The sequence below is a fragment of the Contarinia nasturtii genome, unplaced genomic scaffold (genome assembly GCF_009176525.2).
Source record: "Contarinia nasturtii isolate CC-2019 unplaced genomic scaffold, AAFC_CNas_1.1 Cnas_scaffold_187, whole genome shotgun sequence".
Classification (NCBI taxonomy): Eukaryota; Metazoa; Arthropoda; class Insecta; order Diptera; family Cecidomyiidae; genus Contarinia; species Contarinia nasturtii.
The window spans coordinates 4,558,967-4,580,896 of NW_022197544.1; the positions used below are offsets into that span (position 1 = coordinate 4,558,967).

At 33.8% G+C, this 21,930-nt stretch overlaps 4 protein-coding genes across 7 annotated transcripts; 3 read left to right on the forward strand and 1 right to left on the reverse strand.

The window, feature by feature from the left end:
• The first annotated feature begins 610 nt into the window (after positions 1-610).
• On the forward strand, positions 611-2,572 carry LOC116351685 (pentatricopeptide repeat-containing protein 2, mitochondrial-like). 2 transcript variants are annotated; one of them, XR_004202187.1, is made up of 7 exons: positions 611-733; positions 792-1,105; positions 1,163-1,360; positions 1,427-1,714; positions 1,779-1,880; positions 1,949-2,226; positions 2,304-2,572. XR_004202187.1 is itself a non-coding variant. In XM_031783821.1 (6 exons), the coding sequence occupies exons 1-6, from the start codon at positions 682-684 to the stop codon at positions 2,111-2,113; spliced, it is 1,119 nt and encodes a 372-aa protein (XP_031639681.1). In that variant the 5' UTR covers positions 611-681; the 3' UTR covers positions 2,114-2,572. The 2 variants fall into 2 exon arrangements, 1 of the variants encoding a protein (XP_031639681.1); XM_031783821.1 differs by having other exon boundaries at positions 1,949-2,572.
• On the reverse strand, positions 2,400-5,436 carry LOC116351664 (electron transfer flavoprotein-ubiquinone oxidoreductase, mitochondrial). The gene is made up of 5 exons (XM_031783802.1): positions 5,133-5,436; positions 3,627-4,733; positions 3,406-3,559; positions 3,043-3,317; positions 2,400-2,967 (listed from the first exon to the last, which is right to left on the reverse strand). The coding sequence occupies exons 1-5, from the start codon at positions 5,158-5,160 to the stop codon at positions 2,705-2,707; spliced, it is 1,827 nt and encodes a 608-aa protein (XP_031639662.1). The 5' UTR covers positions 5,161-5,436; the 3' UTR covers positions 2,400-2,704.
• A 144-nt stretch (positions 5,437-5,580) lies between these two features.
• On the forward strand, positions 5,581-8,093 carry LOC116351695 (probable very-long-chain enoyl-CoA reductase art-1). Its single transcript, XM_031783833.1, has 5 exons — positions 5,581-5,800; positions 6,059-6,417; positions 6,567-6,783; positions 6,869-6,984; positions 7,062-8,093. Exons 1-5 carry the CDS (start codon positions 5,795-5,797, stop codon positions 7,264-7,266), a joined length of 903 nt encoding a protein of 300 aa, XP_031639693.1. The 5' UTR covers positions 5,581-5,794; the 3' UTR covers positions 7,267-8,093.
• A 2,094-nt stretch (positions 8,094-10,187) lies between these two features.
• LOC116351631 (E3 ubiquitin-protein ligase SMURF1) lies at positions 10,188-20,897 on the forward strand. Of its 3 annotated transcripts, none has more exons than XM_031783776.1 (14): positions 10,188-10,461; positions 14,013-14,329; positions 14,484-14,522; positions 15,858-16,100; positions 16,242-16,328; positions 16,408-16,526; positions 16,602-16,840; positions 16,937-17,268; positions 17,393-17,599; positions 17,724-18,527; positions 18,605-18,794; positions 18,877-19,076; positions 19,157-19,320; positions 19,408-20,897. In XM_031783776.1, exons 2-14 carry the CDS (start codon positions 14,275-14,277, stop codon positions 19,690-19,692), a joined length of 2,964 nt encoding a protein of 987 aa, XP_031639636.1. In that variant the 5' UTR covers positions 10,188-10,461; positions 14,013-14,274; the 3' UTR covers positions 19,693-20,897. The 3 variants fall into 3 exon arrangements, with proteins under 3 accessions (XP_031639636.1, XP_031639629.1, XP_031639643.1); XM_031783769.1 differs by having other exon boundaries at positions 10,444-10,554; XM_031783783.1 differs by lacking the exon at positions 10,188-10,461 and adding an exon at positions 10,572-10,668.
• The last annotated feature ends 1,033 nt before the right edge of the window (positions 20,898-21,930 follow it).

A 21,930-nucleotide genomic window follows, 5' to 3' on the forward strand; every position in this document is an offset into this window, starting at 1 on the left:
GGGTAAGGCAAATAAATGAAAGCCTCAATGAAATGACAATAAGTCTTATCTTATTGGGACCATTGAAATTCATTGTTACCATCAATAAAAATATTCTGAAAATGACTTTAAGCAAATGTAAAATATTTATTCAATTCTTTTTCGGTATGTACTGTACTGTGCTTTCATTTTTGGATATTGCCAATTCATTTATTGGGCATACAATTTCAACATTAGATTGAAATATGTGAAGAGACGAACATGAGACCCTAGTTGGTAAACGTCGACATTTTATTAGAATTTACAATTTTGTTTCATTTGTCATCAGTTAAATCAAATCAAATGCTCCAAAAAGATTTTGAATTGAAATTTAAAAAGGAACTTTTTAAAAATGTTTTACTAAGATCGTTATTAACAGCAGGGATTTCAAAATAAGGCATAGCCCTCGCAGGTATATCAATTTTTTGTACCGAAAACATTTGGTTCGCTATCACAAAGAATGCGTAACGTCGCTAAGCGAACCGCTTTGATATTCATATTGATCAATGAGGTTTGGTTAGCCACCTATGCAACCGTTTCATTGAAACGTCACATGTTAATGTCAAAAAATACTGCCAAATGTCAAAAAAAATCTGGTTAGTTCAGGAGTGAATGAAAAACAAAAAGTGTAATATAATTTGTTATATAAAATAAATTTTTATAATGAATAATTTGTATTCAAAATTAATTACGCACCGGCCAGTGCGAAATCTATGTAAGTCATACAAATAGACGAAAAAAAAACTAGATAATTCATTAACCTTTAATTGTAGGGATGATTGGATGTACAAGAACGTTGTTCTCAAAACATTTCTTAGGAATCAAAGATTATGAAATGCGACGATCGGTTCAATTACCATTTGATCCAAAGAAAGTGGAATTAAAATCGGAGACGGGAAAATTGGCGGCATTTATAAAGTACTGGTTTCATGTGCTAAACAAAGAAGAATGTGTAGAAAAATTTTCCAAAGTACAAACGAGCTTACGTTTAATATATGACGATCCAGCGGAAAGAAAAGCCTTCAAGTATGGAACATTGGTAATGCGGATGCTTCATTACCTTGATTTGCCGGACCAAGCGTTGAAGGTAAATATTTTATTTTCCATTTGATAATTAAATTAATTTGAATAAATTTCTTTGCAGATCTTCAACGATGAACACATCCCAATGATGTTTAATGAGATACAGTCGAAATTGGTTCTATTGGACCTTTTATTCAATCACAAAATGTACGAGGATATGTTACACATTATAAAAATGGACAATGAAGAACAAGAAAAAAAGCACAAAGGACTATCCGCTCAATTGAATTGTCTTGCATTTGCTGCTTGTTATAAGCTGGTAAGATCTCATAGACAGATAAATAACGAGAAAAGAGAAAAAAAAATACAATTTTATTAATGACAGAACACAGAAGCACACTTAAAATATGGTCTTGATTTATGGAAAAAATTGCCTAAAGAGATTCAACTACATCAAAGTGCAAACTTCCTCAGTATGTTGGCAATAAATTTGGGTCATCCAAAAACTGCCTTGGATATTTTGGAATCCAGCAAAAAATTACAAGGAAACACAATAATAACAGTGTTTATTCGGCTAATTGCATTAGCCGATTGCGGCTATTTTGCAGAGGCAATCCAATGCATTCAACAAAATAAGAAAGATTTTCCGGAAGCTAACATATACACTAACGTGGTGAGTAACCCTTCACTTTGGTTGATGTAAATTATTTGTCTACTTCTTTGTAATTCATTTTCAGGTTGAAAGAATTAACCAAAGTTTGAATAAGTATCCAACGACAGAAGACAAAGAAAATTTTATCAAATTATTAGATACAATTCCACATCATAAATGGAAACAAGTAAATTTAATATCAAGGAATTCTTTTCATTTCAAATGTATTTAATTTTTTTTTTTTTACATTTTTAGACCTTCGATGAAATGATTTGTTTTACTATTGATCCAAGCAAAGGGTCTTTAAATCGCGCTCACTCTCCAAACTATAGAAATTTCTCGAAAGTCAATGTAAACCGGCCAAAAACTTCACAGAAATCTTCAAAACAAAATGAAAACCAAGAGTCTACAATAGAATGATACAATTTAACTGCGTATTCACGAACATTTTCATAAATGAATGTGTGGCAAGCTTTTGAACGCTTCGATAGATGAGAGTTAAGTTAAGAGAAGAAGAGGAGCCATATAATATTGTAAATTCAAACAATTTAGATTTTAGATATAGTGAAATGATATTGATTTTACTTCTTCATCTCTTTTCTTACCGTAGATTTAAGTAATTCATGCCAAAATAAATTGAATTCGGTATGAAAATCATGCGACGATCAAGAAAGTCATAGAAAAAACTTGATAAAAAAAAATATTATATTGTTCTCGCTCATTTCGCTGATTTTATTCCAAATTTCACGAGAGTGATTAAATTTCGAACTTTATAATTTCATTCGTTTTTTTTTAATTTGAAGTGTGAATGTAGCGATAGTTAGTAGAATTCACTTGAATAACAAAAAAAGTCGAAATGCCGAATTTGGCGATCGTTAATTGTATTTCGACTTTTATTAGAAAAATTAACTAAATTCGCATTCAATGTATCGAGCGCCAAATAGCGCAAATAATTAAAAAAAATTTAACATGAACAAATAAGGATTTTGTGTGTCTATCCAAAATGTTGATTCACATTCCATTGTATGCGGGACCACCGCCTCCTTCTGGCACCACCCAATTAATATTCTGTGATACGTCCTTGATATCGCATGTTTTGCAATGAATACAATTCTGTGCATTAATCTGTAGTTTTGTGTTTCCACCTTCTTCATTTGGTACAAATTCATAAACGCCAGCTGGACAGAATCGAGCTTCAGGACCTCCGTACACAGCCAAATTTACATCCACCGGGATTTTGTCATCTTTTAATGTTAAATGTGCTGGTTGATCGCCTAAATTGTATCGAAAAAGTCAGGAAAATGATCAATTGCCCAAAAGCATTCCAAATTCTGTTGTTAATGCAATACCTTCATGATTTGTTCCAGTCAGCGCAACCGATGACAGCAAATCGAATGTAATTTTATTGTCCGGTTTTGGATACTCAATGGGTTTGCATTCATTAATTGGTTTCAAACGTGCATGATCTGGTGCGCCATGTGAAAGTGTCCATGGTTCACGTCCACCCATAAATATTGTGAAACCAGATGCCACTAAACCACCATAGAGACCAAGATTTGTGTGGAATGATGGTCGTACATTTCGCACTCGCTTGAGATCCTTCCAAATAAACGACGATTTTATTCTAGAAAGTTAAATTCAAATGGACACCATTTTAAAAGAATGAAAATGGAAAAAAAGTTTTAGGTCGAAATGGCATTTAAGATATTTACTTGTCTGAATAGCTCTTTGGTTCAATTCCAATTGTTTGTTGTGGCGTTTCTGACCAAATTTCATCTAAAATACTTTCAGCTGCCAACATCCCACTTTTCATGGCGTAGTGTGACCCCTTGATGCGCGGTACATTCAAAAATCCAGCCGAACATCCTAAATTCAAAAGATCGATTTCAAAGCCAAGTCGGAAATTGAATATCGAATTTTGCTTAGCACAAACCTGTCAAGCAACCACCGGGGAACGTTAATTTCGGTAAACATTGAAAACCACCTTCATTAATCGCTCTAGCACCGTATGCAATACGAGTTCCACCTTCCAATGTCTTGCGAAGCGATGGATGTGTTTTGAATTTTTGAAATTCTTGATACGGACTAAGCCAAGGATTTGAATAATCCAAACCGATAACAAAACCAATGGCAATCAATGGTGTGTCCTCATTTAAATGATACAAAAATGAACCACCATATGTATTTTTATCCAATGGCCAACCAATTGAATGTTCAACTAATCCCGGTTTATGATTTTCCGGCGAAATTTCCCATACTTCTTTCAAACCAATGCCATATGTTTGTGGTGCACTATTTTCGGTTAAATTAAATCGGTTGAGAATTTGTTTCGTTAAATGGCCACGACATCCTTCAGCGAAAATTGTTGTTTTACCATGAATTTCCATGCCACGCGCAAATGTATCTTTTGGTGCACCATCTTTTCCAATTCCCATGTCATTTGTTGCAATACCTTTTACACTGCCATCTTCATGGAATAAAACTTCGGCAGCTGCACAACCTGGATAGATTTCCACTCCTAATGATTCGGCTACTTCACCCAACCATCGCACAACATGACCCAAACGAACAATGTAATTGCCACGATTGTCCATTGGCCAACCGGGAAATATTGGTATATTCACACGACTTGTTTCCGTTAAAAATGAGAATACATCATGTGATACGGGAGTTTTTAGTGGATGATCCATTTCTTTCCAATTTGGTAACAATTCATTTAAACTGATTGGATCTAAAACGGCACCGGATAAAATGTGACCACCGACTTCAGCGGCTTTCTCAACGACACACACACGAATCTCTTTCTCATTTTCAGCCGCAAGTTGTTTGGCACGAATTGCAGCCGACAATCCAGCCGGTCCACCACCGACAATCACAATGTCAACTTCATCAGCATCACGTTCCATTGGCACATCTTTCCAACGCGGATCTTTATCACGCGGATGAATTGTGTAATGAGTGGTGATTTTCGGATATTTTGCCGCTTCACTTGAATATAAGCATTTCGAGATATGTTGATGAGTTTGCCGCACGATCGACACTGTTCGACGAAACGGGAAAATCAAATGAAGATTATAATGTTATTAAAAGCAGTCATTTGGATGAAGTAAAGACGAGTCGGGAAAAAATATATTCAAAAAATTTAGTTAAATAAAAATATCATTTGAAATCGATATTGCAAAAAAAAAATCCGTTGATACAAAAAGTGAAAGAGATATTCAATCAGAAGTGAGTCGGTTGATCGCTTTTGTTTGTTGTGTCTTTATTTAAAATTTGTTTTTCTTAGTTAGAAAAATAAAACAAGTGACGTCAAATCGGAGCAGAACGAATATATTTTGACAACATTGTTATTTATTTACGGTATCAACGGAAGAACTGGGTCAAAGATCAAAGTACAATCTTGATTTTGTAAGACAGGTGATGAAAAAAATCTACATACCACTCGATCGATTGATCAATCGAAACATTGATAATAATTAATTAGGATTATTCGCACTCGCACAAAAAGTAGTCGAAATTTTCTTTTGTAAATTCGTTTTAATACTTTGAAACTAGCGGAAAATTGGAAAATATTCGATATAGATTCGATTGAGTATAATTTTTATTGCTAAAACACTGTTTACGGCAATTAAAAAAAAGTTTAATCGATTAAAAAACTGAAACAAAAACCGAAAAAATTAAAAAGGAAAAATCTCAAAACGAATCGAATCGCAAAAATGTCGATTGAACTTGTAAATAGACTTTGTTCGGCTGATCTAGAGACTTGTTGTTGTCTAAATGATTGAAATGTCAAAATTGATAGTAGATTAGGTGATTCGTGTGATTTTACTGCCATCTGGTGTATTACTTGTATATAATAACATACCACGATGTTCGTTTGACATTGAATTTATTCCAAATGTGAAGATTCTCACATACATACACATGTCATATACTCCAATAGCAACAAAAGCAGCTACAACAACAGAGGAGAGAGAAAAACCACTTGGAATGTGCTTATAATATGGGTGTAAAAGTAAAGAGAAAGCAAGAAGAAGCTTACGGCAATCAAAGTGACTTGGACACCGAGCATTGGCAGTCGTGATTGGATTCATCGTCGATATGGATGTAAGTAAATTGTGTCGTACATTGAATTTGTGTAATAAATTTTGTATATTTTAGTGTTACGAATTCCATGGTGATCAATAAAAAACCTGTTTTTCTTCTTCTTTTTAAATCGATCTAATACCGAGAGTGAAAGAGAGATTTTTTTTTGTGTTGAATGAAACTCATCGGGAAAATTCATTTGCCGAGTTTTTTTTGCGCGTATTTTATATTTTATGCCTAATCAATTTTTTTTAATTGTCATTTTGTGCTTTTTTGTAGATTGAAATTTTGTATGCGCATAATTCTAAGTCAGCCGGTAAATTGAATTTACCAGGAACGGCTACGGTGGCTGATGTCAAGGTGCATGTGCATAAATTAGCACCTAATTTATACGCTGAACGGCAAGCAATTCGATTGGAAGCGCGTGGTAAAACGCTTAAAGACAATGAAACACTACAATCGCTCAATTTACGATCGGGCAGTAAATTGTATGTGAAAGATTTGGGACCACAAATCGGTTGGAGCACCGTATTTTTGTGCGAATATGCTGGACCATTGGCTGTTTATCTGTTTGTTTATCAACGACCATGGATCTTTTTCGGAAATGTTTCGGAAGCTACATATACAACAACACAACAGTATGTTAATGTTAATTTACACTTTTTTTTTCGATTTTAATTCATGCACTTTTTATATCTAGTTATTTTGAACTTTAATACGACTTAACCTTTTTTTCTCTTCTTCTTCTTCTTTCTTTACTTTTTTTTTTCAAAATTAATAATAATAGTATTGCAGCCGCTTGCTATGCAATTCATTATGTGAAAAGATTGTATGAAACAATATTTGTGCACCGTTTTTCACATGCCACAATGCCATTGTCGAATCTTTTCAAGAATTGCACTTACTACTGGGGTTTTACTGCTTATGTTGCTTATCATGTGTGTCATCCATTGTACACGCCACCATCAACGCTACAAACATACATTGGATTAGGTGGATTTGCGGTAATTGTCACATATTTTGTAATCATTTAATGCGAATTCATTTCTAATGTGTCTGACATTGAATTATTTTTGTTCCATTTTGAAGCTATGTGAATTGGGCAATTTGGCTACGCACATTGCTCTGCGTAATTTACGACCGCCTGGTACACGAGTACGTAAAATTCCCGTTCCCGACTGGAATCCACTAACCAATTTGTTCAAGTATGTTTTATCCAAAAGCAATTAACGTTCACTATGTTTTTATCTAAATGATGTGACTTTTTCTCCTTCAATTTCAGTTATGTATCCTGTCCAAATTACACATACGAAGTTGGTTCATGGATTTGCTTCTCAATTTTGACCAATTGTATACCAGCATTCCTCTTTGCATTTGCCGGTTTCTATCAAATGGCCATATGGGCACTTGGCAAACATCGAAACTACAAAAACGAATTCAAAAACTATCCAAAACAAAGAAAGGCAATCATTCCTTTTGTCCTCTAAACAAACAAAATTTCATGAAATTTTCTACGATTTTCTTTTTGTTTTGTGTGGGTGTCACAAAAAAAAAATTCCCTTCAGTTTCCAGAGCAAGCAAGATTGAGATAAAAAAAGCGAGAATTTTACAAACGAAAATTCAAACTCCATTTCGAACATTAATCTAAATGAGATTGTAGATTTACATAACATCATCTATGCGCAAATGTGCAAACAGGCTAATATATATATTTAAGAAACATTCTGTTTGTTTACCAAAAACATAACACACCAAAATCGACATCCAAAAAAAAATTGTCATATTTTTTGCAATTTTTCACTGTATCTCAATTCAATTCAATATCATTTTTCTCGTTATTGATATACGTCCAATGTTTCACATAAAATGTAATGTAATTTTCCACAGAAAATGAACAACAAAATTCATTCAATTTTTTTGTGAATTTCTTATGTAAAATTTGACGTAGGTACATCAAAAATGAGTCGAAAAATACTGCAATTTATTTTGATGTCTATCTTCTTTTTTTCAATGGGATTTTATACGAGTAAACACACACACGTCATCGCATGTAAATTGATTTAAAATTTGCAAACATGAAACTTGAGATGGGATTTCAATGAAAAAAAAAATAACAAAAAAAATCTAATGACTTAATACAAAAATGGGCATAGCAATTTACTTTGATTCAAAATGTGCGCTCGTTGCACTATTTAGAGTGTGCGAGAAAGAGTTTGTGTTAAATATTGGAAAGTATTTAAACGACGGTAAATGATATGCTGATTGTATTTAAAAGTGAACGAAAAAAAATAATAATATATAACTGTACTAGCAATAAATTCTGTCAGTTCAAATTCGTCTCTCCGGGGGTGGGACCAAATGTCACACGTATTTATGGTATAGTTTTTAAGTGGTGCAAGTATAAATTTGATGACAACAGTCTTTATTACCACAAAACACTTTTTAAATTGTTTTGTAAACCATAAATCTAATGGGATAAATAAAAATCAAATTTGTAATATGAATCGTCTGTTTTTATTCTCTTTCATTTTTGAAAAGGTTTTCTTTTTTTCGATTCAAATGTCCGTTTCAAATGTTTTGCTGCAATTGGCAAAATTTAAACATTTGCGTGGGCTATTACTTATATATTGAGAATAGCAAACACAGATAAACATTTATTATTGAAAATGACTTTATTGTTTTTCAAAATATTCTCCGTGATGATCGATACACTTTTGCATTCGATGAAACCATTTGTCATAGCATTCATGCCACTCCGAAACTGATATCTCCAAAACATGTGTTTTGAACGCATCAACTGCTTCTTCGGGCGTTGAAAATCGTTGACCACGCAGTTTATTCTTCACGCTTGGGAACAAAAAGAAATCGTTGGGTGCCAAATCAGGACTGTACGGCGGATGACCCATCAGTTCGATGTTTTGACTGGTCAAAAATTGAGTTGTTTGATTAGATGTGTCAGAGCTTGCATTATCGTGATGAAGAATTATTCTGCGATCGTGGTTGCTTTTTCTTATTTCACCAATCACTTCCGGCAAACAAATGGTGGTATACCAATCAGAATTGACGGTCTTACGATCTTCTAGTGGAACTGTTGCCACATGACCATTTCTCTCGAAAAAACAGGCGACCATTTGCTTCGAAGTGCTTCTTGCTCGATCAACTTTTGTTGGGTTATCTTCACTTTGGAAAACCCATACTGTTGACTGCTGTTTACTTTCGGGCTCATATCTATAGATCCATGATTCGACACATGTGACGATATTATAAATGTCTTTTGATGCACCTCGATTGTATTTGTTGAGCATTTCTTTACACCAATTCACACGAGCAATTTTTTGATCATCGGTCAATTTAAGTGGAATCCAACGAGAGCAAATCTTTTTTACGGCCAAATGTTCATGCAAAATCGTGTTTATGCTTCTCATACTAATGCCCAAGGATGCCTCAATCTCACGGTATGTGACATGACGATCTTGCTTTATCATGTTTCTGACAGCATCGATAGTTTCTGGAACAACAACCGATTTTGGACGACCTTCACGGAATTCGTCGTTGAGCGAATGACGACCACGATTGAATTCAGTAAACCAGTGATATACAGTGGCCTTGCATGGAGCTTCATCGCCAAAGACCAAATGAAGTTGATCAAAACACTGTTGTTGAGATGCACCCAATCTAAAGTCGTAGTAAATTATCGCACGAAAATTTTCACGAGTAAAATTCATTTTTTTGTTGAGATGCAATTTAGATGTCACTGTAAACAATACAAATAGCGCGTGTATGACAGAACGTTCTGAGATCGTTTATGCTACCAAATGTTAAACTTAATGAACGAAAATTGTCATGGTTTGTATCGGACAACACTAAATATTGCCAATTCTAGAAATATATGGAGCAGCCCTCGTATTTAGCGTGCATGTAATAATTCAAAATAAAAACCGATTCCATTTAATTGAATTCAGTTCATCATTATTTCAAATGAAAATGTATGCGAATAATCGAAATAAATAGGCGGCCGTTTATTAAAATCGCTTTGACATTTATCAAATTGAAAATAGTCGAAGTACATTTACACAAAATTATCAGAATGTCGCCATTGTCGCACATCATCACCATCACGCATCATTCACAATCAACTTCAAGTCATACATTGTACGAGAGACACACACAATCGACGGCAGACCGACAATATTGTGGTGTAAATGTGTTAGTATGATTTGCCCGTATAATCAGCGTAAGGAAACTCATTTAAATTAAGGTTCATTTGTTGTACAAAAAGCCCATGCGACTCATCGCATATCGTATATCTCTTTCAATCGTTCACAATTACAATTGTGCAATTCAATACAGCCGCACTATAGACAGACACAAACACACATACATTTCAAGCACATACATCCATGCAATGACACAAACACTCAACTTGACTTTGATTGTATTCAATAGCCGTCGAAGAGAAAGAATGTGGATGGCTCGGTTGCATTGAATATAATATCAATTAAAATTGTATAGACACACGCTAAAACGAAACACAACACCGAAGAACAAAATATCAAAAACAATATATACATTTATATATACATACATTTTTAATATAACAAAAATACACCAGCGACAGCGTACAAAATAATAAAAAAAAACCAATTTCATTTCATTGCAACCGTATGTGTTGTTGTCTTCGAGTGAGTTTTCATTTTAATATAATTTTTTTTTTTTGTGTGCTATTCATTTCTTGTGCTTTGTGATTCCGTGTATCTTGGACTCTTACATAGAAGGTTTGGGTCCATTAATGTTTATTTATTTCGTTTTTCTTTTTCGTACATTTTTGCGTATCGTTTCGTTTCATCCGCCGCTTAATTACAACATAATATGAGAAAGAAAATATACAAGTAACCAGAAAACCACTAAGTCTCTTAACATCTCTATCCCGTTCCCATCGACACGAAATATAACCAACCCAAAACGAACACACAACCTTTTTCTTCTTCGCTTTTGCTGTACAAAAATCTTTTTTTTTGTGTATAGATGAACTTCATTCAGTTTTTGATGCGATTGAATCCATCTCTTTCATGGCGCTGTGCAAAATACGTAAAAACAAATAACAAAACAACGACAAAAAAAAGTCAAGCGTAAAGTGAAAAAGATGTGGTACAATAATAATTAAAATTGGTGAAAGATAAATTGAATTTGTGCGAAGATGATCGAATGATCGAAGCAATCATATTTGTGTTTGAAAAAGTGTAAATCTACTGTGCATTAAATACCTCCATATTACATTGCTAACACAGCGAAATGAGTTCGGGTTCTGTGGTTGCTTATTTTTTGCTCTTCTTGTTCACTGTTGTTCACAATCTTCTTCTTCTTTCGCATTCAAAATGCGTTTCCCGTTTACATAAGTGCAAGTGCAAGTGCATGTGCGATATCTGTGTTTAATGTGGGCGGCATACAAATAGCCAAAAGCCGCTTCCAAATTCAAGCAAATAGGAAACTCCCGAACGAGAGCGATCACAAAGATTTCATCTACAAAAAAGACACACACCGAAGAAGAAGAAAAAACGCAAAAGTTTTTCATACATAGTTTTTTTTTTGTAATATGTATTGTGTATGGTGTCTATGAAAATGAAAATGCGGCCGCAATCTTAGACACTTTCCATTGCAACATTTCAATTTGACAGTGGTGTTGCGGCATAGCTCAACAGCTCAATGTCCGTATGAATTTTAAGTGTGTGTGTGTGTGTGTGTGTGTGTGTGTGCGTGTACATATGTGTGTTATTGTTGTGCATTCGATTTTTAATCAAAGTTTTTCATAAATTCAATTATATGTTTTGACCACACACGTAATCCATGTTCGGAACAAAAAAAAAAGAGTTGAAAATCAAATCGAATCGACACGGTTTTGTGCTTCATTACACATATACATTCAGATAACCTCGAAAAATGGCCTGTATATTTCACATTCAATCCGAAACCGAGAAGAAAATTCGTATTCAACCATGCTAGCTGTTTCTTTTTTCAACCGAAAAAAAGTAATATGTCTGTCTTTCTGTAATTAAAAACGAAAAACGAGCAGCAATTCAATGCATTCACACACCAAAAACGAAACTCAATTAAAGAATATATAGATTTAAATGCATGCATGCCAGTGCCTGATTTGCAATATTCATTCTCAGCTGTGATTTATATATATATTTAAATGCATTCAATTTGTCACAATCGAGTCAATCATCTGCATTTTGCATTTTAATTGCAGCCAATTGATTTCCAAGAGCCAATCTAATATATCTATGTGCATACATTTGAATTGTGTGTGTGTGTGTGTGTGTGTGATTGCCATAAGAAATAATCAAATTGATTAATTAAATTTCAAATGTGTCGGAATGTTTTGATTTGATTTGATGGTTTTTATATCAAATTAAATGTTTACTGTTGATGGGGATGGTTTTATTTGAACTAAAAATCATATATATATTTCCTTAAAGTGACCATAATGTCGTCCACAAAATGTTGTTGGTTTTTCCTTTGCGCGAATCGTGAATAGTTGAGTTTATATGTACCATATTATATATCGCTAAAATACACCTGCTGTTATTCGTGCATATGTAAATGGATTCTGAGAGATTGTAAATATGTTTTTATTTCGCTTTTGCTATTGCAATTGTATTCCACTAATTGAAGAACAAAATCTATTCGTTACTCTTCATTAGACACTTAGAATATAATGAATGGCATTATGAATAAATATTATATGGTCGATTGCGCGAAAGATTGAAACATTTGTAAATGGGGATACTGGGGTAGCAAAACAAGCGACTGTCTTTTACGGCTTAAAATGACTTGTGTAAGAAAACACGCAAAAAATAAAATAACACACGTCGTACTTACTATGCATCATATATAATATAAATTTATGAGGATGAAGAAAAAAAAAACAGAGAGACACATCGGATGTTTCGGTACATACATCGCCTGAAAACGCAGACAATTATAGATGAGAGTGTACAATGTACATGTACATACTGATATTACTGTGGTCGTTCATTTCATGCTGGAACATTTTTCGAGCATTTTATACAAATCATGTTCGGCTTCTATATCTTTCGCTTTTTAGCCATTCCTACGAGTTCAATTGAATGTCTTGTGTCGCACTGCTGCCGATATCGTTGTTGCTGTTGTTGTTGTTCACTCCATGCTAAAGTGCGTATGTGAACAAAAAAAAAATGTTCAACATCAATCGCATTCGATCGGATGCACATACACATAATGTGCATTTTTGCATTTTGTGAACAATGTAATAGTAAATAGAGAATCCAGTTAGTGAAAACGAGACAAAGGGTTATATCAACGCCGCAAAGAGTCTCCCTCTCTGACGGAATGCAAGACAGTGAAAGAATTTAAAAAAAAATGAAGTCAATAATAAAGTCATGCCATTCATGCCGGCAATACTGGAATGATAAAGCTAAATACACGACAACCAACGAAAACGACTTAAAGTGAACGAATGTCAACAATTAACCATTATTTTGTGTGCTAAGCTATGCCTTAGGCTTGCGAACATGTTGTTGTGTCATATGGAGACAGATGAAAAAAAAGCAAGATATCATTCAACACGATTTACAATGAAAATTACAGACAAAAGAAAACGATTATTTCTTCGTCGAAATTCACAATTTTGACAAATGCAATGAGGCAGTGATTGTATTGTAACATTTCGTTGTATTCTCAATCGTCATATCCAAAATAGTGATAACTCAATAGATTATTTGTTTTTAAATAATTAATACGTGTTACGTGACAATATTTACAAATGAAAATCATTTATTCTTGATCGTATTTAATCTGTGCCTTGCACTCACATAGCATATATATTGTTTTACACCCGCGATAAAAAGAAACAATACGCTTCATTATGCGTAATTCAACAACGAAAATCGGAAATAGTAATGTGGAATATGTGTGCCAATAGTCATTTGTAGTTGATGTTAGTGTGAAAGTGGCTGAGATTCAAAGTTGTTTTCTAATGAACAAATCAGAGGTGTTATTGACACCGAAGAAGTGGCCGCACTTGCTCTAATATAATGTTTCAATTGCCGCACCTGAATACAAGACCCGCACCTCCGCCTTGCCTATAACAGTTCCGAAATTGATTCACAAAACATTTCAAGTTCATTTCATTTTCAAAATTAAACATTGAATTTATCTAAATTATAAATTTCATAAATTTCTACATTTTCAGATTTTGAGGATGACACCGGCATATTTGTTTGTTTTCTTCAAATAAAAGAACACTATTTACGGAACCCAGTGACCTGTGCGTAAAAAAGAGAGAGATAGAGATAAAAAAGTAACAAAATCACCGAAATACATATGCTGCTGCCGAAGACTACCATCGATAATCAAGCTAATATCTGCTAATGTTCCCTGCATTTCGTCACTCTCACTTTTCATCATATGAATGTGCTTGTGCCAAAATATTCATAATATTTACATAAGACACAATGAACAAGTTAGAGTATTCACGGCGAAATGGCACCCAGAAAATTCGAATTACAAGTAAGTGTGTTAATTTGTTAATTAATGCCAATTGATTGATTGATTTATTTTTGTTATTGTTATCCAACGAAAGACACTACATTTCATTTTCATGTTTTTGTTTTCTTTCTACTCTTTTTTTCTTCCCCATTCATTTCTCGGTAAATGATTACAGTTCTGTGTGCGCGAAATCTAGTTCGTCGAGACCTATTTCGTAAGTATTGTATTGTTAAACACTTTAACAATTTAGTTTTTGAAGTTTGTGTGTGCGTTTTTTTTGTTTCGTTTTTGTTGTTTAAAATATAATTTAATTCATTTCATGAAAATACACGAAAGTTGCAACCGGAAGAATCAAATAAAAAACAATGAGGTAGTAAAAGAGTAAACAAGCAAGAAAATGAGACGAAGAGGCGATAATTGATTGAGCGACTCATAAATTGATGTCGAATTGACGAAATGATTTATGATCATCGACCGTAAAAGACTCTTTAATTTGATTTTCTCTCAAAAATCTTACATTTGCCCTAGATGAAAATGTATTCCACCCAGTCATGTATTGTTTGTTGTTATTGTTTTCGTGATAATAATATACATTGAACGCTTAGTGGTCTTAATTTTTTTTCTCTCTATCAAAAAAACATTCAATGATGGTCTTGAATCGAGCAATGCGATGATTTTTGAAAGAAAATGAAAGAAAAAACAAAGTTTGCAGAAAAAAGCTACAGTATTATTTAATAACAATAAACTGTAAAGCGTAAATATGAGGTGAAAAATAAATATTATGAGCAGTCAAGTGAAAAGCATGTTTAAACCATTTCAAACATGCTCACTTACGATTTCGGGCTCTTTCCATGCGCGGTACATCTTTTTCCGCTTCAGCACAATACACATACATTTTCTGCATAAAGTGAAGCAAAAAATTGAGAAAAAAAATACAAAATAGAAAACCACACAACAGATGGAAATAGGCGCACACGTGAAATGCCCTCGCACAAGTACAATACGTCGACACGCTTTTCATTTTCGCTATGTATTTGGATTACTTAATTATTACGCCGGCAAATGATTTTCGTTATCTAGTCCAAGTGAATGTTCGAACGAAACAAAAAAAAAAAATGATACACATAAACTTTACGAGAGAAGAAACACAATGTCATAATAACATATGCATTTTAATCGCCGTGCAGAGAATGCAAACCGTAATAGCATGCAAAGCATAGACAAAACAGCAGTAATAATGAAAAAAAAAACTACAAAACAAAACTGTTACTTTTTCGTCAATCGAAAATGAGGAAAACCTCAATGATATCACATTTTAAGTGGCTTTTCATTGAGCAAAACAACTTAAATTTCGTACAATCTTTTTAGATTGTAATCTGTTTCGAAAGATTTTCGATGAAATCGGATTGACTATCGTTCAAACTAATATACGCAATTTGATGATTTCATTTTGCGTTCATTTGTCGTTTTCGTTAAATCATAGCCATTTTAAATCTAAGTTACTCAATGAAAAAATGTTCCTCTTTCTCTTTTCGGGGTAAAAAAACAGGCTTTCCTGATCCATTCGTCAAAATATCGGTGGACGGTACGGGTCAAGTATATACAACGGAACCATCAAAGGCGACACTTTGTCCAAAATGGAATACTCATTACGATTTGTTTTTGGGTCGCGGCGATGGTATCACAATTTCAGTTTGGAATCATCGTAAAATTCATAAAAAACAAGGCGGCGGTTTCTTGGGTTGTGTTCGAATTAGTGCCGCCACAATTCAACGATTAAAAGACACCGGATGTAAGTATTTGTTTTTTTTTCTCTCTCTCTATCTGTATATGCCTGTCTCTTTTGATAATAAATTATCATTGATAATATTTATATGACGGAGATAAGAATTAAAATAGAATGATGACAATAATCGGATGTTATATTTTGCAGATCAACATCTCGATTTAAGTAAATCATCAGCAGATGACATTGATCCGGTTAAAGGGCAAATTATCGTTTCGTTAATGTCACGAGATGGTGAGTGCTTTCGAATTCACGCTTACTCAATTGATGTTTAGCGAATTTATACAATAAAAATGTATTCGTAAATTATTAGGATCAAGTGGCAGCAGTGGTAACCCATTGGCAATCGTTGGACCAGGCGGTGATATTTTAGGACCAACCGATGAACGTGAATCAATTGCACCTCAAACGCAAGCATCGAATGCACAACAGGTGAGAATTCGTTAAACATAATATTCACATTGTTTTGTTGTTTCGTTATATAACTAAAACCATTCAACTTTTCAGGTGCATCCGGTATCTACGCAACGAGAACGACCCAGTGAACATGTTCAACATGAAGCATCGTCAACAACAGCTGAGAATAGCACAAGTCCAGCATCGAAAATAACGCCAAATTTTAATTTGGCAAATGGTTCAAATTTACCCGGTGATGATAATCAATTAATAAGTAGACGACATTCATCAGAGATTTTAGTTAGTTTAGGAAATGAAAATCAAAGCCGCTCAAATGAAGCATCAAATGGGTAAGTAAAGAAAAATAATAAAGAGAGCAATGTACACACCAAACTCATTCTCATTGATTTTATCCGTTTTTTCTTATCGACCAAAAAAAAAAATAGAAATCCAAATTGTGTGCGACAATTATCAGCTGATTCCATAACACCTTCACATACAATGGCCGAAACGAGTATACCGAGCGGAAGTCATGCGAGTCCGTATGCACAAACGCCGACAAATGAAGCGGCCAAACGTTCATTGCATCCGCAACAAATAGGAAATTTAGTTGGTGATATCAATGCATTAGCCTTGGACAGTTACAATAGTCAACAATCTCGACCCAATCAAAATGTTGGCTCCAGTTCCAGCAACACGAACGGAACAAATGTCCCACCAACAAGCCCAAATACGGTCAATGGCAATGTTAAAACGGTTGCAAACGATTATTTAGCAGGTGAATATAAAGGCATTTCTGTTTTTGTATTTTCAATTTGACGGATTTTATTTTAAATCAAGAAGCATTTAAGAAGAAAAAAAAAATGATTGCTTTGAAACTATAATTATTGTGTGAATTTCAGTGTCACCATCAAGATCGGTAGCAGAATCAACCGAAACACCGCGAGCAATCGATGTTCATCAGCGACCGCGAAGATCGTCACGTCATTCAGATGAATCGTCAAATCGTCGTTCATCGAGGCAATCTACATCGAATGCGGCTGCCGTTAGTTTGGTTCGAAGTGGAGCTCAATTTGCGCGACCATCATTAAATTTGCCACATGGATATGGTATACAAAATAAATTTTACAATTAACAAAAATAATCGAACTGAAGAACACAAAAAATGTGCTCAGTCTAATAATAAATAATGAATAATAATACGAGCCACCGAATTGAATTTCAATTTAACAGAAATGCGAACAACACAACAAGGTCAAGTCTATTTCCATCACATACCGTCCGGTGTATCAACGTGGCATGATCCGCGTGTACCGCGTGATTTTGACTCACAAAACATAGCTTTAGAATCGTTGGGACCATTGCCAGCCGGATGGGAACAACGAAAATCACAAACCGGTCGAGCTTATTATGTGAATCACAATAATAAAACGACACAATTTACGGATCCACGTTTAAATGGTCACATAATAAGTATGATTCGGCGACAAAATCAAGCGAACAATTCATCGAATAGTTCGTCAAATGGTACATCGAGTACACAACAGCAATCATCCACAAATAGTGCATCGAATGGTGGTACACGAACATGCAGTGGTGGTTCGGCAACAGCAACAAATGATTCAGCATCTCGCATTCCAGCAATAAATTCATCACAATTACCTGTACCTGCTGATCTACCACAGAGTTTACTTGAAAGTTCTGAACTTTTGCCAAAGTATCGTCGTGATTTAGATGTGAAATTACGTAATTTACGATCCGAACTCCAAGCTTTGCAACCACAATCGGGTCACTGTCGCTTGGAAGTGTCACGTGCTGAAGTTTTTGAAGAAAGCTATAGACTGATTATGAAAATGCGACCGAAAGACATGCGTAAACGTTTAATGGTCAAATTTCGCGGTGAAGAAGGTTTGGATTATGGTGGTGTGGCCAGAGAATGGTTGCATCTACTATCACGTGAAATGCTCAATCCACAATATGGCCTTTTTCAATACAGTAGAGAAGACAATTATACACTACAAATTAATCCCGATTCAGGTACCAATTATATGCTTTTCATCAAGATCCGATTTGAATGTGGACGGTTATTCAATGTAATCCATTGTAAATTGCAGGTATAAATCCGGAACATTTAACCTACTTTCATTTTGTGGGCCGTATACTGGGCATTGCCGTTTTTCATGGGCATTGTTTAGATGGTGGTTTTACAACGCCGTTTTATAAGCAAATTCTCAATAAACCAATTACATTGAGTGATATCGAAGGTGTTGATTCGGAATTGCATCGAAGTCTCACATGGATGCTGTAAGTATAACAAAATACTACAATTAACATAGATATTTAACGTCCGATTTAATCGATTCGATTCATATTTTGGTTTACACAGAGAGAATAAAATAACTGGAATCATTGATTCAACATTTAGTGTTGAAAATAATAGCTTTGGTGCATTAGTTGTACACGAATTAAAAACAGGTGGTGCAAGTATACCCGTCACCGAAGAAAATAAGCGCGAATACGTTAAATTGTATGTGAATTATCGATTTATGCGTGGAATTGAACAACAATTTCAATGGCTACAAAAAGGTACGCACCAACCATTAGATTTATATATATATTGAGTACGTATTTGCATTATGTATCTCTTTTTCTTCGAACCCGTTTAGGTTTTTGTGACTTGATACCAATGCAATTGTTGCGGCCATTCGATGAACGTGAATTAGAATTGATTATTGGAGGACTACAGGCAATTGATGTTCAAGACTGGAAGGCAAATACACGGCTCAAACATTGTACACCAGAAACACCACAAGTTCAATGGTTTTGGCTGGTAAGCATCTAGTTTTTCATTTATATGGATTATATTGTAAGATTTAAAAAAATATATATATTCAAATTTTAATCCGTATAATTACAGACGGTCGAATCGTATACAACAGAGATGCGTGCACGTGTGTTACAATTTGTAACGGGGTCATCACGTGTGCCATTGCAAGGTTTTCGTGCATTGCAAGGATCAACTGGTGCGGTTGGTCCACGTTTGTTCACCATTCATTTAACGGCCGATGTTCCAACGCAAAATTTACCAAAAGCGCACACATGTTTCAATCGCATCGATCTACCGCCATATGAAACGCAACAACTTCTCTACGACAAATTAACACAAGCTGTTGAAGAAACATGTGGCTTTGCTGTCGAATAGTTTTTCGAGAAAGAGATGAAAGAGAGAGAGAGATAAAATGTGTCCAATGTTTTGTGTTTGTTTTCTGTTTGAATTCGATGTAAAGTGGCCGAACGAACAGAACTAATCTATTTTTTATTTTTGTCAACTTATTCAATGAACTATATATTGAATTCTTTGCCTACGAAAATACAATGTACGTCTTAACACATTTCGACAACTTATTAGACCGCCGCGTCGCACATGCAATATCATCTTCAAATTGTCACAATATATCCATACAGACGATGAAAAGAAAAATAAAATAGAACAAAACATCAACTCCCAATGGAACCAATCGAATTGAATTGAGGAACGATTAAGCCTATTGTAGATATAGAAAAATTCTTTTTTCAAGCGATTTTGTGTATATTTATAGAGATAATAAGTAGACATTTTTTTTCTCCGATCGCTATTGTTATTTTAACCATTTAAATGAAATCACATAAATACGACGAAATTGTGAATTATTGTTGAAAACTGTTGAATGAAACATAAAAAAGCAGAAGAAAAAAACAAGTCGAATGGTTTTTTTTGTACGATCACATAAACAATACATACACTGACACCTGGACCGACAGATATATATGTTTTAATAAATAAGAATCGAAAATGAGTCAATCAAGAAAAATCACCGAACGTTATTCGGCGTAGGACAAACAAAGAACAAACAAAAAACAATAATTGCAATTAATAAACAATAATTTTGAGAAAATATTTAAACAATGTCGAATGTTTCTTACATTTTTTTGATGTTTGAAAAAAAACGAAAAAAAAACACACACACAACAATTCAAAATTCATCGAAATGCACAATCAATGAACCATCATGCGCCAATATCTCTCAAAATAAAAGAAGAAATTATGCAATGTGCACATTGGTATGATTCCTTATCGGCGGAGATTCAAGAGTAGTATGCTTATAAATATAGAGACACGAACAAACGAAAAATCATATGGTATATCGTTGTACAAGTTGATAGTCTAAATTGCTATGTATATTTCAGTATCACTCTATCACTTACCATAAAATAGACAAATGATTCTCACAATATACCATATTTTTTTATGTTTGTCAACAGTCACATAGTCTGAGTATCCAATGCATTGCACTGTGCCTTAATAAATGCAAGGCATATTTCACAAAGAATACGAGTGCTAATTTGTTTGTTTTTTTTTTTTAGAATTTATAATAATATAGCAGACATGATTCACATTGAACATCTTTCATTCAATTCAATGACATTCAAATAGATTTTATCCAATTCTTCTATATTCGCGTCACATCGATCAATTTTCATCCATCACACTAAGTATAAAACAGGATTGATCGAGAATCAATAACACATTGACACATTGATTGCTTAAACAATTTTTATAAAACACAATGTTCTTTTTGTAGCGGGTGCTTTTCTCCCTAAATATGCCATTTTTCTATTCTACTTTTTACATTGAATCAAATTGCTCGTTTAAATTTATCGATATTTTCAAACAGAAAACCATGTCCAAAAAAAAAACACTGATATTATATTATCCAATTTATTCAAAGACGTTTCAAAACATTTGAATTACTGTTTTCTACCCCGTTCAAGAAAAAAAAAATATAGCATAGCGACAATTGTTATTTCCCGAACAGCCGCCCACTGTTCGCTGTGATTGAATTGGGAAAAAAATTAAGAAAAAAAACAATGGCATGTGATTATTTTATATTAAACGAACACAACATAAATTGACTGAATCAGATAAAAAAAGAAACAAGAAGACATACCTTCACTTGTATACTATCCACATTTTAAAAACAAATATATTGAAAAATGAAATTGTGGCGCGCAAATTAGAAAATCTCTTTGAAAATGAAGAAAACAAATTTTTTTTTGATATTAAATGAACTATTGTAACGCACATCTTTTATTTCTCCTGTTTTATACGTACAATACGTTTGTATTTAGGCATCGATTTTTATGTCTGCTCAATAAATTTGAGTTTTTTTCTTCTTTCGTATTAAGAAAAAGAAAATCTCTTCTCAATGATTATAAGATATTTCATTATGCGACCGATTTTTTCGTAAAAAATTGATTAAGTTTAATTCGAATTATATATGAATAAAAAACATACGTCCCTAATTAGATATTTAAATTCCAAAATACGAGAGGAAACATTATGTAAAATATTGAAAATAAACAAAAAAAATTCAGTGATACATATCATAACGGAAAATTG